Here is a 20000-nt window from a genome sequence, read left to right on the forward strand (position 1 = left end):
CGGAAGTGAAGACTCATAGTTCATAAACTCAACTGGTTTAATTTAACCCTTTGACTCCCAAGCTGGTCTGAACCGGCCATACTTAATACTTTACTCTGTCTAGCGCCAGACGATTTTACTCGTCAATGGGAAACCCCCGCGAGTCAATTGGTTAATGACCGAACTATAAACTTACAAGTGGCCATATCCAAGACTAGAGACAAAAGACGAGCCAAATCGAGCACATGTGAATAGAAAGATCTGATTGGCTCTTACTAACAATGCAATATCGTAGCACCCTTCCTTGTTTAGGAAAGAGAAGAGTAAACGTGATACAAGAACTGGAACATGCAAAAGTAATCTGAATAAAACCAAATGTACTCAATGTACAGTTCCTCCGTGAGCGTTCCGATTTGTAAACGATATCGCTAGTTAGTTCTAGCGAAGTCCTTTTGGTAACTTGGTGGTTTCGAGACACGACCACTGCGAGTAACTGGAAAGTTAGTTGACTTTACAGGCTTCGTTGATACTGGAATATCTTTATGGCTTGGCACTACTGTTAACTTTGTCTTTGTCCCTGTGGGCAGTTGGACTTCCTGGGAGGCGCTTGATTCACCCAATGTATCGGCCCCAAGGGGTTCTGGAACGTAGTGAGCTTGCTAGATTCTTCATCCAACTGTATTTGCAAGAAACAATCCTTAAGGTCTGCCTTTGAAAACACTTTGACATCGGTTAACTCTGGGAGTATATCTTCAATGACTGGTAGTGTGTAGTGACTTCTTTTGAGGGCTCTATTGAGATGCTGGGGTCAATGCATACGCACGCAAAGCTTTGCGTTTGGTTTCTCTGTAACAACAAGACTTGGCACCCAGTCTGTTGGTTCTTCTTCCTTGATGATTACATGTTTCTTCTCCAAGAGGGTCATCTCTTGTTTCAGCCTGTCACTAGCACTAAGAGGTACGCGACGTGGAAGCATACGTTTTGGCGTTACACTTTGTCTACTTCCTAATGAAGATTTCCTTCCATACATCCAAGGCCTTTAAAAACATCGCTGTAAGTGGCATTAATTTCCTTCATGGAAATCCCTTCAAAATCAGTCTTATCAACCGCTTCAGTAACTTTCAGAATGTTCTCATGTGTCACAGTAATCAGCCCCATCTTTTGCGCAGATACAAAGCCAAGGAGTGGGGTGTAATCTTACTTAATAACAACAAATTCAACACGGTACTTCTGCTGATTTTTTGGGTTTCGCAATTGAACCTTTGTTACGCCCAATACTTTCAAACTAGCCTTAGAGTAAGTACTTAATTTCATGTCAGTTATGTCAATAACGGAATCTTTCGGTAGACGTTTTCGAGGTAACGTCGTTACAAGAGGCTCTTGAATCGACTTGCATCTTCACCATTGCAGAGGGGGACATTGGGGGGTACCCAATATGGTAATACCGCAAGAAAAATTGGCAAATACCGTGTCGAAAATCGACGAAATACCGATGCCGCAATTAGACCCCTTTATAATTGGTCACGCTTACTTTAAGTTGCATCCATGTAGGGTCATTGCATCATTCAGTTCCATGTGTGCAAATATTTTGCTCTTGTGATCAGCCATTTCCACCAAATTAACAGCGTTTTTTGCGGATATTGACAGTATTTCTTCTTCTGAGGAATAGCTGTCGTCATCACTCGAGGGTTGTCCAATACACACGAACGGAGTCTGGTCGACTTTTTGGTAAAGACGACCAGTCAAGCGGAAGTCGGGTCGTGGTGTTTGCGGAAGTAAAGTAACAGGAAGTTGCTATTTGAAGGAAGGTTTGATGAACTTTCTGAAAATGTGACGGATCGTGACGAGCCGTCACTTGAAAAGTCGCCCGACTGTTGGAAATGTCAGGTGGTGAGGGACTTAGAAAAGATCGTGTATTTGTGAAGATACTAGAGGCGGTGAGGCCGGCTGAAAATGTTGACGGGTCGTGACGACCCGTCTAGTTCGTGACGAGCCGTCACTTGAAAAGTCGACCCGACTGTTGGAAATGTCAGGTGGTGAGAGGCTTACAAAAAATCGTGTATGTGAAGATACTGGAGGATTTGAAGCCGCCTGAAAATGTTGACGGGTCGCGACGAGCCGTCATTTGAGGTGGTGATGTCAATCCACCGGGACACAGTTGTTTCGTTATTCGTATTTATGTTACTCGTTTGCGATCGTCGCGTAATATTGAAGCGCTAGCCTCTAAGGTGAAACACAAATTACTGAAAAGACTGTGTTGCAGGTTTGTTATTGTGTTTGGTCCCCTGGGAGTGATGTTATAAGGAATCAGTATACCCCAAAATTGATAATTTTTTCATTTTCCTTTTTAATATTCCCGCATACACCTCATTGCGTTTTTTTTTTGATTGCAAAAAGTTTGCGAAAAAAAGTTTCTTCTAGACAAAGTTAGAAAGGAAAACGACTCTATGAATAAATTATCTCTAATGAGAAGCTGTCCACAAATTGCTTTATTTCTCAGAACTCAAATGCAAATTTCACCGAATGAGGCACATTTTTCCAGTTACAGCGAGTTTTCATCCTTTTTCGCTGAAAATTGGCAAGAATGTTGCGCGATAATGTGGCAAAAAACCCGTGTCGGGAAGTTTTTTTTTGTTGCCTCCTTCGAAAGTAATGAGTATTTAAGAAAAGCGACTGCGTGTTTTATAAAAACTTAAAGTTTAACAGCGAAATAAAAACAAACGAGACAATTAATCAAAAAATTCCCCAACACTGTTTTTTAGATCAAGGTGTGAAGAAAACGTAGTTTCCGGTTAAATCCTCACCGGAAACGAACTCAATTTGTGAAACTACATACTTTTGGAAAATGGTGGCTATTTTAGGAAAGGTTTTTATTTCTTGCCTTAAACAAACTAATAATCGGAATCTACAATTCCTAATCTTCCAGAAAATATATACTTTATTGGGGTTTTTATGAAACGTGTGACCGTGAAGCAGCAACAACGCGAGGTTGTCATTTGGGGTATACTGATATCTAAAGGATGCAAAACTCATGAAATGAATCTTCAAACAGATTAGCATTCCGTTTTTCATGAAGAGTTTAAATCTGTTAAAGACTTCGATGCGTTTAGGTGATTAATACTGGGCAATAGTTTTGAAGTTCTTTATTAGCTTTTGTAGCAATAGTGCTGGTTTACGGTTTATTACTCATGCGCAGCTAAGCGCATGAGGTATGAAATGCCCTCCGTTTCTTGTTTTCCGTGTAGCGTTAGCTAGTGCATGGAAATTTATGCTTGCATACATTTACAGATATGACTGAAACCTTACGTGGGGCGGGTGGTAGGGGATTGTTCATAGCTGCTGAAAAATGTATTGTTGAGTCAGAAAAATTAATAGAAATACTTGAAAAGAAGTATTAGAGTCTTAAAATGTATGTATGCTTGGAATATCAGTCCATTTTGCATGACAAAATAAACAGTGCGTGTTTGAAGAAATCAATCATCCCTCTCATGTTTCAAGCCCTTAAGTAGACTTGCCACAATTCCACCTCACGAGAATCCCAGGTGAAAATGTTTGGGCGAGCGAAGCGTGATTTTTCGGACGCGAATCTACACGAGACGAAGGACTTTTGAAAGTCTAGCCCTTAAGATGTGTCATTTTCTCTTGGATGTGCATGGTCGCGCTCGAATCATCGCATCTTGACTGCAACTGTCCATCCGTTCAAACTTTGTGATTGTAGTCGCGGTCGTACGGATCGAGCTGTTAGAATAAATCTTTTTCGATTGTGGAGCCAAAGGTAAGTGGTTGACATTAAAGACAAAATTGTACATTTTTTCTGATTTGTTTTACAAATAAACACTTTGCACAAGAGCGGGAATCGACATAAAGGTCAAGCAAACTGATCTACATCAACAAGCTGGTCATCTCCTAGTGATCTTTGAGAACTGTTATAAAGAGTACCTTTGAGCGAAACTGAGAATACCTGAGAAAAACTTATCCGACTTTTAGCAATCTGAGCTGTTCTTAGAACTACTGTTATTGTCAGTATGGGCATGCGACGAAGTCAAAATGGGAAATTGTTTCAACAATACAGTACAGTCGTTGATATGCATTCTGTTTATTTGGTGGCAAAGGAATTTAGAGGATGCTTCAAGGAGAAATTCTTGTTTTCTGTCTTACTTTTGTTTTACTTAGAGGCCATTTATTTGCCAGAACTGAAAAGTTTGGTTCACATTTATGAAATGTAACAAATTAATCATCTGTGGCTTTACAAAGATCTATTTGTATCGCTTTTACATTCCTGAGTTAACGCGACTCGCAAATGGCGTACAAACAACCCAGGTCCAGGAATTGTTGATCCAACTAAAACTATTGCCGCACCATACAGTCAAGGTAATATGTTGAAGTATTCGGTACGGCAAATGTAGGCAGCCGACTTGGTTTAAATTATAAACATGAAATAATATGTATTCAGCTTTGTCACAATCATGCAAACAGGGACTCCTATTTTTGACAGATTTCAATTGCCTGTTATGGCTATAACTTAAGCTACATTAACTATCAGTTGACATACAGTGATAGTTATAGTGGTTTGCTAAATAGTGCACTTCCTCTAATTGCAGACTTTCCTTATGTTATATCAATGTTGGCTGCCTTTTTTTCTTTGCTCGTGGATAATTATCATACATATATTTTAACAGTTGAACTTTACACATTAGCAATATACTGTCTGCCTAATGTGAGGTGTAAAATTTTTTATTCTCATGGCAGAGATTTATTAGGTATGGGACCCATTTGCAACATGTCCTTCAATTGAAATAGATTCATTAATGAATTTGGTACAACATTTTCAGAATATATGTGCACAAACATCTGTTACTTATGAGATTAAAATGTGTTAACATTATTAAAATGTAAAGCAACAGTGGAAGCATTGTTCATTCATTATACGTTCGAAACCAAAATTTTAGACCCTAGGAGCACTTAAATTATGTTTATCTTTGTTCTTGCAAAGAATGCTCTGCTGTGTCATTTTATTCTATTTGTTTTTCCACTCAAAGTCTTGTAACTATTGCACCTCTCAAAAAGTTGATAGTATCATTGAGAATGGAAGAGCAATTTATCAGAAATGCTACTCCAGCAAAATATGTTTTTATTTCTGATTTTCCAAAGAAATTAGACGTAGGCCGCTGGCCATGTAAACGTTATTCATAGAACAAGATGTCAGGGAAATTTATCTTGTAATGTGGTTCCCAGTAAACAACAGCTTAAAACTGCCATTTTGGATAATAAGGAAAGCAGCAAAGGCTTTCTGATGTGAATTTCTAGCTACTGCATTAGTTGTGTTTTCCAGTGGTATGCAAAGCAAAAGATGAAAAAGTATTTTCAAATGTAGATTCTGTTCTATTACTCAAAGTAAATTTAATTAATGAAACAAAGTAGGAGGTTGCATTTCTTAGATGTTTATGGGAACTATCAAATATAGAAAGGAAACAAATAATAAGAAAGCATAAATCTACTTCAGAAATTGCAGCAAACTGGAAAAAAGAGGGGAGAAATTTACAGCTCAATGGACCCAGAGAAAAAATAAGAACTTCCTTCAAATTGTTTTGAAAAGTACAGGTCTATGGACCCATCGAAAAAAACAGACTCTTTCAAATAAAGATGAAAAGTATAGGTCAATGAACTCACACGATAAAGAGCAACTTCTCTCAAATAGATTCTTGTAACACCTATATACCTTGTTTTGTGGTGTACAATAAAGTTATCGTTATTATTATTATTATTATTATTATTATTATTATTATTATTGTTGTTGTTGTTGTTGTTATTATTATTATTATTATTATTATTATTATTATTATTATTATTATTATTATTAAACTATCAACAAAAGTACAAATAACCTGGCAGCGCATGAGTATAGGCTACTTAGAGCCTCTTGTTTGGAGATGTTCGCAACGTGAATGTATAATTTCTTGAGGCCGGACATGGGGTGGAAAATGCGGGCCGTTGTTTGTACATATTTTGGGCGTATGTGTTTTAATGAGTACTGGTGTGGAAGGGGTTTTTTCAACGTAACTCTTAGAATTCGTATATGGTAGAATAAGGTAGTAGACTTTTAAGTCTGACTTTTCAAATTAAAGATAGAACAAGACATTGGGATACGGTGTTGGTGCTGGTGACTTTGTTAAGCTGAAAGCAACTAAAATGCTGCTATAATCGCCACTTTGTTCTTAGATAGGAAATAATAATTTTGAAAATATCATTGCTTCTGTATGAAGGATGGAGTTGTTGGGAAAGAATTTACACGGCATTTGCGTTTCTTTGTTAGCAGCTACTTTCTCGTTGGAATATCATATTTATAAACAGTGAGTGTTTTGATGGTTTCACTTTGCGTTGGGAATTGAAGAATCTGAAAAAGTCAGGTTGGTGTGGGTAAGTGTGTTTATTTAAAAAGTTGTTAAACAATGGGAAGAAGAAGCATAAAAATCCTCTTTGCAAGCAAATATTTTTGTTTATGCCCTTTTATCCCCTATAATGTACAAGCACAATCCAGTAATGCTGCGTTGCCTGAGCTATGTTTACTGGGCAAAAATGGAACCAATGAAAAATCGGAGTAAATGGCTACGGGAAAAGTCCCATAGCCGCGTTTATTAAAAAATACTGTTCAATAAAATCCTAGGTACAAAGTTTGGCCCAGTAAAGGTGAGGGCACTGAAAACGCCAAAGCATGTAACACCATTTTTGGATGCTTTTGGGAAGCTTGCGGCGATTTTCGCTACGCTTGGATGTTTTGAGGAAGCGTATGGCGATTTCGCTACGCTTTAAGAACGAAGTATTCAACATTTCGGAGCGCTATTACTGTCAATTATTATTTCTCTTTCTGAACAGTATGTTGTCTGGGTATTTATTTCGCTACGCCATGAACGAACGAACCATTCACCATTTTTGGATGCCTTTAGGAAGTGTATGGCGATTTCGCTACGCTTTAAGAACGAAGCATTCAATATTTCGGAGCGCTATTACAGTCAGTCATTATTTCTGTTTCTGAACAACATGTCGTCAGGGTATTAAGGCCACATTCGCAACATTTGTGAATGCCGTTCTGGTCGATGTTTATAATTTTCTATGCGTATATCGATATTTTAGTCGCTACTCTTTGAGAACGAAGCATACAACATTTTTGAGCAGCAAAGCCTCCTTTGTTCATCGAAGTGTTTTTCTTTCTCTCACCACGTGAGAGACCTCATCGGATCGTGACGATCCGTCGAGGTGTTTGAAGCTGCCCCAGACAGTTCGACTTCCGGCAGTAAAGTTAAATCCTTTTCGCATTTGACAGTAAAGTGATTAGGTTTTCCACACGACAAATACGTTTGACCATACGCAGGGCATTTTCCTCTTTTACGCTCGTGTTAACGACCACAAAACTTGCACTCGTCCATCTGGCGATTTTTAGGGCCTTTCACTTTATCGTTACGTGCTTTTGATTTCCAAGCAAGGCCGTAGCCAGTATGAGGCAAACGAGGCACTTGCCTCGGTCATTTTTTCGTGATTCGTTAAAATAAAGCGTAATTCCAGTGTTGTCTTCAAAATGTACTCGTCATAAACACCTAAAATACCTACGAAGAATATTTAACGATGGACATTGCCTCAGTCATAACTTTTTTCTGGCTACGGCCCTGCCAAGAATCTCCTTTCGTGACTAAATCGACTTCACTGGAATGTTGTTGTTGGCTTGAAGCCATTTCTTTGAGCTATGCAGAAGTAGCTTCGGTGGCGCGACAAACATCAACACATTTTTCTGACCTGAGCTTAGATTTCTGCAATAATTTTCTTCTTGCTGCATTTTCACAAACACCACACACAATTCTATCACGAATAAGCTGATCTTTTAGAGCTCCAAAGTAACAGGTTTCTGCTAGCGCTCTGAGAGCATTCACCTACGAGTCCGTTCGAGAAAAGGGCAAGTAGCTTCGATGTCCCTCGCGCGTCAGTTCACCCGAACACTTGCAAATTTATGGAAATCACATCAGAGATAAAAACTCTCGTAAAACTTCTAATTCGCACGGACAAAATCAACTTTCAAAGTCCAATTCTCAATGAATTCTTTTAAGCATGTTTTTAGATTTGAGTTCGTATTCATATGACGTACAAAAGCCAGACACTTGCAGATGGCAGCTAGCGTGATCGCTCTAAAAAGTTACAAATCTGTATAGCGTTCTCGCCTTCAGTCAAAGATCCTACACACCTCGCTAACTGGTTTCTATGCAGAGTACAGAGCAGCATGATACGTGATAAACCAAATAGGCCCACAATGAATGGAGTTGATTGTTAATAAAACTCGGGAGGTCAAGATTGCCATAACATAACTAAGCGTACGGCCCGCTCAACAAAAGTAATAAGTGATGCGAAGGCAAGATCACAACACATTGTAGAACAAAAGACATTAGACGGGCTTAACTTACCGATGCCATTCTTGGAGGTACGGTATTGTGCAAGATTGTGCAATTTACAAGAACAAGCACAAGTTCGCTTCTCCTCGCTACTAACGTGGCACGCGCAAAACCTGATTTTGTTTTTGCGTTCCTTGTCTATGTCTTTAGGATGCTGGTGTGACTGTGAGGGATCCTCACAACCCCCCTCCCCCCCCCCCCCCCCTCTCAGACTACATATGGTGAACATGTGAGCAGGCCACCCTGGATCTTTCTTTCGATTCAGTCGCCACAAGCTTCGCTATGTTGACTTTTGAATTTAAACGCTTCGACGGTAGCATTTATCGAAATCTGAGAGAATTGTCCTTTGTTTAATTTATATGTCAACGAACAGGACTTTGAATAGTCTTGGCTTTGGAATGTTCACCGTATTTGGATTGCATTTGTTGATTAGTTGCAGTCGCGACGGAAACATGAAGCTTAGTCTTTATCCGGTCGAAATTTGTTTGGAATTAGTGGAAAAGTAATCTGAAGGCAAGATCCATAAGATTGAGCCTGAACCAAATCAGTCGCACGGACCTAGTTAGTTTACAATAAACGAGCACGCAATTTTGAAGGCTAAAATGTAAATATTTTAGATCTATTAAAGTTGCGAGTCTGGCACTGTCACCCAGCGTGTCAACAAATCGTAGTTAGTGCAGGAGACCTCCTAAATTGGCATGGACTTTGACACTATCATATAGCGATGAAAAACGTAGATTTTAGCAACAGACGCTGAAAGTCAGCTGGAGAAATTGTACATTTGAGTGACGGCGTCGAACGAACTCTCATAATCTTTGATTACTAGTGGTACAAAAGAGAGTAAGAGAGTACATCCTTCATACACGCTCTGTTTCAGGGGTAAGTCGTCTTTGGTTATTTTAGGCCACACATTGCGCTATTAAAATAAAACGGCAGGCAAAGTCAGAATCTTTTTTGTTGGTGAACAAGAATTCAAGGCTTTCTTCATCACAAAAGTATGTGGCAAATGATCAAAGAAAAGGAATCGTACCATTTGGTTTTGCTTGAAAGAGTCACCGAAAACCGAATCAAGTGAAAGCGACCAAGGCTCCACCGATGGAGACTTAGCCGAGGCGGATGAGTCGGAAGACAAGGTTAACAACGTTGCGAGTGGAGACGAGGAAGCTGGTGAGGAATGTTTTCTCGAGAGCCACAATCCGAAGTAGCGGCAAAGGCAGACTTTGGACTCGAAACCTAAGCCGGAAAACCGCAAAGCGTTCAAAGTTAACAAGCTGATGTCACGCATCACCCTAGACGAAATAGAGGACTTGTGCGGCATGCTGGAGGAACAAAGGCCTGTGAATCGATGCCATTGATGTAAAACTCAAAGATCAGTTAACCTTTTCGGTAAATCTGGGATATTATCCGCCAAGGGAAGCGCCAAGGAAAGCTTTGTTGGCAAACGAGGAAGTGTTTTCACGGCTGCTCGATGAATTCAACGAAGAAATAATCGACAGCATTCGTCAAGTGTTGTCGACAACAATGACTGCAGCAGCAGACAAAAAAACAGCCCTTGCTCTTTCATGGTAGAAAAAACTTTGTCATATTTCCAAAAACGAAGAATGGGGAAAATTAGTAAGTGGGTTGGACAATGGTCCTGAAGTCACCACAATTACTAGAGCAGACGAAATTGCAGTGTTGTGTCTTGCATGTACTCAGAAAGAGGCACTTTAATTTATTTTACTTTATTTTACTGCAGTGTCAGATAACCTCGCGGGTTTGTTGACATGGTATCAGTCAATGTTGCGAGTCTGTAGCCTGACTTGCTTAACATTCAAGTTTGAGTAATACATTTTACTACGGTAATTTGACTAGGTTCGGTTGAAATATAGAATTCTTAATTACTGTAGTTTGCTTGTTTTGTTAAAGTGGAGAAATGATCATGAAAAAACAAATTGTTGGCAGTTAAACAGAGTTTCCAAATTCAACAACATGAGACTGAAGGATGAAAACTATTGAGAACTTTCTCTTGGAAATGATGCCAAATATATCAGAATTTCTCCATTATCGCTGGTGTTTGTAGCAGCAACCAATAACTCAGAGTTGGTGCTGGATTTTGTGTATATAATTCCAGGAGTATTTTAAGGAGGTTTCAGGAGATAGAAATTGAGTTTGTAAGGTATCTTTGTAAGAAAGTTTCTATGCCATACATCATGTTTCAGTGTTTTCTTTGCTGAAAAAGCCTATCTTGATATTCCTTCCCACGTTCTGCGCGTCAAGTGCACGCACGTGCATTTTGTTTTTTGCATTTAATTTTTCCCCAATAGTCAAATTTCGGCTCACTTTTTGAAATTTCTCTTTAACTTAGCATGATGCAATCTCAATAAATTTCACCCAACCAAAAATTCAAGACACAGTTTCCCACCAAATCCTTTTTTTCAAGGGCTTTTCCAGTACTTCAAGGAGAAGCACAAACCCTGAAACTTCAGTACAATACAACTACCCTATCTTGAAAAGAATGTCCAAGAAATGATATCACTGGATGCTCTTCAATTTACTTGTTATAAATATGGCAGCAAATGAAGCAGCTATTTTATGTGAGAACAACAGACCCAGCACTCAGATTTACAAAACTGGCCACATTCAGCCAAGCACATCATTTTCCATTTGATGTGTTAGAGCTTAAAAACACTAACAACCATAGCAGTGTTGTTGTGTATTTACTAAGACCAAGGTTTTTTCCTTCGAGTACAAATAACAAGCAACAATGATGAACAATGATGAATATTTTCAGACCTCAGCAGCCATGCTTGAATGTTATATTCACCAGGGGACCTTCAAATTTTGTTAATATTACTCAGTGCAGAAAATTACACTAAAACACTGTACTAAATGACTTGCATTACACTACATCTACATTTTGAGTCCAAGAAAAATCTTGCAACTGGTGTGTTGGTATGGTACCGCTATCTCTTTAAAGTGTTCCCAACCTCAAACATTTTTCTTAAATTTACTCAGCTTAATATTTCCGCCTTCAACAAGCATATTTTACCATTTTCCCCTTGAAATTTCTCTTTTTGTGTGCCAAAAAATTACTAAGTCAGAAAAAATAGCAGTTACATTTACCCACGACCGAGCTGAAAGAGGCATAGGTCTACTCTGTATTTCACGTCACAAACTGCTTTGCAATGTAAAAATATTTTGAAAATGCGAAAACAAAGCAGTTTGAACCTTTTTTTGCACTCAAAAAAGGAAAATTGGAGAGGAGAATCGTAGAATAGGTGGAAAGATTAGCTGAGTAAAGAAAAATATTTGACAGAGGTTAGGTGCACTTTCAATCAAACTGCAATAATAATTACTGTAAGAATGATGTACAAGAGCCTGAGCTGAAAATTAAAAGAAGCACAAGTGGTTGGTTTTCATTTCTTCTTCCTCTTGGATCTAGCGACAAAGCCCTGTATGTATGTATGTATGTATGTATGTATGTATGTATGTATGTATGTATGTATGTATGTATGTATGTATGTATGTATGTATGTATGTATGTATGTATGTATGTATGTATGTATTAAAGCCCTTACGTTTATTCCTCAGACTTAGTCAACGTCAGCAACTTTTTTTTTCTTTTGTAAGTCTTTCTCTTTCAACGTCTGAAGAAACACTAATAATAATAATAATGATAATAGGTGCTTATAGGGCGCATTTCTAACCTCATAACCTAACCTAATTAGTTAACAGTAATGTTTTTGAAACAAAAATGTCCTAAGCCTAGTATTAAATGTTTCTACTGTTTCTGATCTTTTAATATATTCGGGAATTGAATTACATAATTTCGGCGCAGTTGCTGAGAAAGCGCGACCACCATAGGAATTGGATTTGATAGTTGGGATACATAGCAGTGAAAGGGTTGATGATCTCAGTGCTCTTAATGGGTGATATTCTTGTATAATATAGGTTCTAAGTAACTGGTAGATTGCCCATTTAAGATCTTATACGTTAAAAGTAAAATCTTAAAATTAATTCTTGCTTCGACTGGCCGCTAATGCAGATTCTTTAAAATAGGTGTTACATAGTCAGTGCTTCGTGTTCCAGTTATCATTCGAGCAGCGATATTCTGGACTCTCTGTAATTTGTCCCTTTGATACTTTGGTATCCCATATAAAACGCTATTACAATAGTCTACCGGGATTGCTCTTCAACATGTTCTGAGTGTTCCATGCGAAAACATCATTTACGCATGCTTGAAGAATTTCGACAGAATCAACAGAAAGCTCGGGATCTTTAATATGGATGTAGATTTGGGTATCGTCAGCGTAGAACATACAATTTAAATCATGAGTAAGTATAACTTCTTGAAAAGGTGCCAGGTAGAGAATAAAAAGTAATGGGCCAAGTATCGAGCCCTGAGGCACTCCATATTCTAAGTATCGCGGTGAGGATGTAGAATCACTGATAGTTACTTGCTGGAAACGATCAAGTATAAAGTACGAGGAGAACCATTGAAGAACAGTTTCCGAGTGAAGTTAAAGTATGTTCGAAGTCTCGTGAGCAGAAGATGGTGGTCTATGGTATCGAACGCTGCTGCTAAATCTAGCAGAACCAGAATTACTTCGCCTTGGGAGTCAAGTATCCTAAACATATCATCACTATAACTCTGAGTAGGGCAGACTCTGTTGAGTGGTGTTTCCTATATGCAGATTGTAAGGAAGGAAATAGTCCATGGCAGTTCAGGTAATTGTGAACTTGAATGGCAACTGACTTTTCAATTACCTTAGAGAGAAATGGAATATTGTTTACAGGTCTATTCGTTCCTGTACTGTTCTCTTGTGTCTGTCTGTAACTTCCACTGTCCCTTCCTTTCCTATTATAGTGTTAAGATTCAGTGCACTCGCGACTAAAGCAATGTGTGGCATCATGGATAGCCTTGTGCATGCAAGACACAACACTGCAATTTCGTCTGCACTAGTGATTGTGGTGACATCAGGACCATTGTCCAACCCACTTACTAATTTTCGCCATTCTTCGTTGTTGGAAATATGACAAAGTTTTTTCTACCATGAAAGAGCACACTTGACAAATGCTGTCAATTATTTGTTCGATGAATTCATCGACCAGCCGTGAAAACACTTCCTCGTTTGCCACCAAAGCTTTCCTTGGCGCTTCCCTTGGCGGATAATATCCCAGATTTTAATATATCGAAAAGGTTAACTGATCTTTGAAGTATCATTATTTACGTGGTATCAAAGTTTTTGGAAGTTTTATGTTGTAGACGCCTTAAAATCGGTAGGTGTTTCCTGTGTCTGGACCCTTGTAGGAAAACTGTCGTATTCGAAAACTAACATGCTGCATGACAAAACGTTTAAAATATCTTCCTGAGTATTACAAAATTCGAAAACACATCGTTGGAAGTTGCTTGAGCAATATGATTTTTCATCATTTTCCTATTGGGAATGGCCTGCTTTAAGGCAGATTGGCTGTTGAACTAGGTCGAAGGCGCGCGCGCGCGGAGCACCATAGTTAAGAAAATATGGTAACCCATCGACGCGAGATCAGAAAATTTGGTTTTGGTCACCGTACGTCGCGTCCACCCCTCCATGTATGCCAGTGTGGCCAGCATCATGTAAACATATCACGGGCTCAAGTTTAGAGCTCATCGAGGAGGCAATACTCCAGTTGACACTCTAGCTAGTTTACAGCATACATCTTTGATATAGGACATCAATGTCATGGTCAATTGACACCTGTCAAAACAAGGTGTCCGCTGACCAGTATCACGTGACCATATCAGCTTTTTTTTTAAGTTTACCGCTGACCAGGGACTGGTTGCTGATTGGATCTCAGGCTCAAGCCAGGTCAGACACTCACACCTGAGCATAAAGGAACCATAAACGAGGCTTAATTTTCGCGCTCTTTCTGTGGCTCTACGCGGCTACACGGCCATGCTGCGTCAACAAAAGCTCTTGACAGTCGATGCTTTTCGTGTTCAGGTACGGTTTGGAAAATATCTTTTTCTTGCATTTTTCGCTGGTTTCAATCCAGGTTTGACATAATATAGCTGTGGTCAGGACACACTGGTGGCTACGTAGTTATTCAAGTCAAGCATTGGAGGGATATAAACTTAAAGCTGAGTGTTTATTTTTAATTTGTTTAGTGCTGCTTTTTGCTCTGAATTGCAGAGCAGAGTCTCTTTCGATCTTCCGAGATAAGTCGGGAAGATCGAAAACCTGGGGTAAGGTCAGGTAGCCGAATATTGGCAAAAGGCGATAAGCATGCATGCTTAATTCCTTCCAGCTTCCCCAAAAATGCTCTGACCTTTTTAAAAGAACGTTTAGAAAACTCGTAAATAAGAATTGCGAACACTGACTGGTTTCGATTCCCGTGATTCCGCTTTCTTCCAGTCGTCAACGAACGCTAGCAAAGTAAAAATCCCCTTTGGTTTGTAAAGAAAACGAACAAATGATAAAGTTTAAATCGACTTTGAATAGCAAAGGTACTTAGACAAAAGAAACTAAACCTATCGTCTCCCGCCCACTGCGTCAAACAACTGCGTTTACCTGGAACCATAACAGATTAGTCTTCTATTAATAATGGTTGAGGTCACACTTGAGCTTTTTTTACCATAGTAAACGAAAGTTTACCATGGTAAATGGGTTTTTCAGTGTGACCGGCTTTTCTCACTTTACCATGGTAAACGCAATTCTAGTCTGTTGCGTTAGCAACGGCGGTCGGATGAAAGCAAAGTTTACTATAGTAAAACCATCTGAAAAAGCATGGTTTATCTAGCGTTTATCTAAACTTTGTTTATTTAGGTGACATCTTGTCATGATTTTGAGAAGCATTTCGTGACTTTGCTGAATTTGCGTGCGCCCTCTATGTACATGTGCTTTGGAGGCTCACATTGCCTCCTTTCAAAAACAAGGTAAAGAGCCAGAAATCTAAATCTATGAGCTTTACGGATTGCAACGATAAGAAACAAAAGACCCACAATCGAAGCTACAACGCGTTCTCGATCCATGGCGCAGTCACGAAATATATTACGACGGAACTCGAAAATTCCTGTCTGTCATCAACTCGACATTTGAGTAGCACTCTTGTGACAAGGAAACGTCTGGGAAATGTACAAGTCAGCTTATGCGTTTTACCATAGTAAACTTTGTTTACCTTTTTTATACCATAGTTAAGGGTTTTTACCTTAGTAAACTGCTAAGTGTGACCTCAACCAATAATATGGACAAATTTCTGCATCATGCTGATTGGCTGAGGAAAACGCAGTTTCCAGGTGCAAAAAAAGGTGAAAAACCAAGCATTATGATTGGTAAATGATCAAAGAAAGTCTCAGATAACCAATCAAATACAAACTCTGGATGGCGCAATTTTTGCGTGATTGCGTGATACGCAAATATACCCTCAAAAAACGCTCAAATCCTCGCTGTCTTAAACTTAAAGATAATCCGTTGAACTGTTGTTGATATATCGATTTCAGTAATTTTAATTTAATTCAAATAACACATTTACCAAAACACCAAGACTTTCGTGATGAAAGAACAATGTACTTGTTTTCCGTTAAGAGCAATACAAGCATGTGAAACTCTTGTCCAAAAGCATACAATCATTCAATTTCAGCCCCGGGCTCAAACGACAAGAAAAGCTATTTGAGATAAGACCATATCCCCAACAGGGACTGTAAGAGGAACCAACCTTGAAATAAGATAATTAAATCCTTACTTCGCATTCATTTGTAGTCTCATGACTGACTCCGTCATGACTCATGACTCCGTCGCTAGTGAAAACCAGCCTTAAAAAAGAAGAATGTACCGTGGGAACCAAAGATGCTGATTGGTAGGTTACGTATCAATTTACTGACTTTTTTCGATGTCAATCAAAGAGGGCATGGAAGTCAGGTTCTCAACGGCCTGTACCAGAGGTTTTTCTCGTCGCTTCGCGACTCGCTATTCCGTCGCTCTAAGAAAGAAAAAACCTCTGGCATTCTCTGGCATGCAGGGTATCGGGAGTCGACTTCATTTCGATGAAATGCAGGATCCATTTCGGTGGAACTGGTGAATCCAAGACGGTTTTCGGAATCCATGGGCTATGATCTGGAATCCTAGGCCAACTGAATTACAAAGGGCGAAATTTTGACAAATTCGATTTCCCGCGCAAGGGAAAAAGATTTCAATCGTATTTGGCTGGGTTTGCACACTGGTAACAGAATCTTTTTTCTGGTTTGTAATGTAATCTGCACAAGAGCCTAACCTGCGATCAGGTGTATTTTTCTTTAGACAGGGCGCGAAAAAGTACTCCGTACGGTTTCGCGCCCAGTCTAAACAAAAGTACGCCTGATCGCAGGTTTCACAAGAGCCCAGACTTTAAACCGAAGAGTTTCGGTAATTGAAGATGACACCTGAAGTCAATCCACTTCAAAGTGTTTTGACTACACAATGTCGAATGTATTTTATTACATTCTCTTAAATTTTAAATCAAAGGCAAATTGAGATATATGAAATTGATTGATGTCTTGATCGGTAAACAGTAGTGCGAAATTGAGAAGTAGGCCACGTATTCTCCCTTGTAATCTGCATCCATTTTTAGAACAAAATAAGTAAACATCGTAAAATCAATTTGGAGGATTATGACAGCGACACAACGGCTATAAGATAGTGATGTTAAAATTGCAAATAGATGATAATTTACCAACGGATCAATTAACTTTAATTTGACAGATACATCTTTCTCATATGTTGATTCCACTTCGCCTTTGAGTCAAAAGCGAAATTATCGACCTCCAAGAGCCTCAGAGGGACAAGGCAATGCTCTAGCTGCAGAGATACAAAAACAAATCACCAAAACTGTCTGTACAACAAGACAAAGACTTTGCACCAAGAAAGGACAGATTTGCGTCCAGGGACCCCTGGGTAAAAAAGGAGAGCGAGGTCCGGTAGGGTCTCCGGGTCTTTCCGGACCATCTGGTAGCCCTGGAGACAAAAACCAAAAGGGTGATCCTGGAGAGCCAACTGATTCCCCAAGTCCAGTATCCCTACAGCCATTTACAGGGCAGCAGGGGAATGTTATCTCAGTCCCTGAAATTGTGGTGAAACACGCGGTTAGAACCCAGACGGTCATATTTCAGTGTTCCTCCGAGAAAAATGTTCATGCGACGATTACTTGGTCCAAAGAGATGGATCCCTTCCCTCCGGTAGATATACTGTAGTTAAAAGAGCCCTGCATATCAAGAGTGGATAGTCAGTGATAATGGCCTCTATGTGTGTACAATTCGGACCGAGCTGGGAGCCGCAGAGTTTGCAGTTTCACTCACAATTCTTAGGTAGCTGCACTATGTTTAGTTGCTCGATACTGTCCCTTCACTTCTTTTATTTTTTCGTCTAGAAATTCCTTTGTCCCTTGGTTCCTATGTCACTTCGTTTCTTTGTTCCTTCCTTCTCTTCCCGAGTTCTTTCCGTCGTTGCATCGTTGCCTCGTTTATTTCGATATTCCGCTTCTTCGCTTGTTTATTTGTTTATTGCTTCATGCCTTGTTTTTCACATCTCGCCCAAACATTTCCCTCCCTCCAGGGCCCATCTTCGCGGATAGCGGATAAAATGTGGAGCTACCCATATGCCGAGTCACCGGGTATCTCCCTCCAGTAATATCCTGGACCAAGCTCTTTGATCAACACCCTGATGGAGGAGCAGCTGTAGAGGCTCACACTTTGACTATAACCAAAGCTGACGAAAAGGATGCTGGGGCCTACATCTGCAGCGCAACCAATGACATGGCAACGTCACATGCCATGACAACTTTGATCATCAACGTTGTGCCACAGTTCACCGTCAAACCACCAAAGAAGATGAAGCTTTATGTTGGGCAGTCAGTCATAATGAACTGCTCAGCAGATGAACACCCGGTACCAAGCATCGCATGGTCGCAATGCAAGGTAGATCTACCAGAAGAAAGGTCACAGATGGTAAACGGGCAATTAAAGATTGGAAGGTTGAGGGCTGAAGATAGTGGTACTTATACCTGTTCAGCTCGGAGGGAAATGATTCAAGCAGAGACTGAAGTCTAACTTATAGGTAGGACCGGTAAGCACATACTTGATCAATTCATACCTTAATTTTATGGTCACGTGACGTTTTCGCTTGAAAACTCAAAAGGTGCGAACACGTGAATCCCATTGAGTTAAAAACAAGCCAGCGTATGTCCACAATGGTATGAGCCAGCAAACCATAATAAATAGACAGCCAAGTATAATCTCAATCAGTTTCCTTTGATGAAATCTGATGTAGAATTTGCTCCCTTCTTCAAGATTATCTACCCAAAAGGGTAACTATTTCAATTCCCATCTTTGCGTTGTTTTTTTCGAGAATAAATAATTTAAAAGGACATAAATAATTGCTCCCGGTTTCCGTCGTTTGTGAACTCATGATTTTCTCCGTCCTGCTCATAACGAAAACCACCTACGTAATGCAAATTTTCTTCAGACGCCAAGACGTGTTTATCATCTAAAGCGTAGATTTGCCACAAACCGCCCTCACGAGAATCCCAGGAGAAAACGTTTAATTTTGGCGAGCGAAGCGTGATTTTTTGCGCGCCTTCTACATGCATGCATGAGACAAAGGACTTTTCGAAAGTCTATCTAAAACGTTACAACTGACATACCTTTGAACTCACACTGAGAAGGGAGCAGATTCTACATCAGATTTTATCTTTCAGTTTTCCCTTCTTCAACCGAGGGAATATGTTTTTTATTCCCGCTGAGCCGCGCCCGAGGTTTATTGGCTCACATATTGTGTAATCCAAGAGCCATGTACCAGCAGGGAGGGAATAATAGTGTTAGTAGTAGAAATGAAAAAGTGTACGAGCGCGATGTTTTTTCCTTGAAAAAGAGTTTCTGAATACTTATCTTCCAGATTTGCCGTAGACTTTGAGTCCAATCGTCTAGCGAGATTGAGTACGAATGAGATACGTGAATGGATTTTTAGGTGCGCCGAAGAATGTAAGATGTCATGGGCATTGTTCTATGAAAAAGTCTGCTTTTTCACCACTTCTTCTGAAAAGTGCAGGCCGAGCTCTAAAATCTCGATGTTGATTGCTGCGAAAATCTCAATGAAAGGCTAAGGAATCAGAGTGAACTCCTTGGTCACCCGAAATGAATATTTGAAAGACGTCGATTATTGACTGTATATTGCAATGCTGATCATGAACAAGCACGGTATTTGACTTTCTGCGACATTCCATACATAGAAAACACAGTAACTAATGGATTTTGTCAATGAAATTTTCTGAATAAATTAAGCATCCGCATTTTACTTTCAACAGCCCGTGATTGCGCTAAATTGATCTCTGCTGGCTTCAAGGAAACTGGCGTGTACACAGTCAAACCAGTTTCCAGGAATACTGTGACATGAAGACAGATGGCAGCGGATGGACCGTCTTTCACAAGCGTGTCAATGGGTTTGTTGGATTCTATAAGGGCTGAAAAGAGTACAAACACGGATTTGGTGACGTCAGAGGAGAGTTTTGGCTTGGAAATGAAAAGATTCATCAACTAACAGAAATTCGTACTCAACTGCGAGTGGAAATCAAGACACGATCCAGTGGCAATAAGTA

At 39.6% G+C, this 20000-nt stretch overlaps 1 protein-coding gene and 1 pseudogene across 1 annotated transcript in view; one reads left to right on the top strand and one right to left on the bottom strand.

Moving 5' to 3' along the window:
• Window positions 1–8563, bottom strand: part of LOC137996765 (solute carrier family 28 member 3-like) — a 50306-nt gene extending 41743 nt beyond the window's left edge. The window contains exon 1 of the mRNA XM_068842345.1: window positions 8427–8563. Coding sequence (XP_068698446.1) covers window positions 8427–8435 — 9 coding nt within the window. The 5' untranslated portion in view covers window positions 8436–8563. The remainder of the gene's footprint in view (window positions 1–8426) is intronic.
• A 446-nt stretch (window positions 8564–9009) lies between these two features.
• LOC137996767 (uncharacterized) overlaps window positions 9010–20000 on the top strand; it is an 11525-nt pseudogene continuing 534 nt past the window's right edge.

This window comes from Montipora foliosa, chromosome 3 (assembly GCF_036669935.1).
Source record: "Montipora foliosa isolate CH-2021 chromosome 3, ASM3666993v2, whole genome shotgun sequence".
NCBI classification, from domain to species: Eukaryota; Metazoa; Cnidaria; class Anthozoa; order Scleractinia; family Acroporidae; genus Montipora; species Montipora foliosa.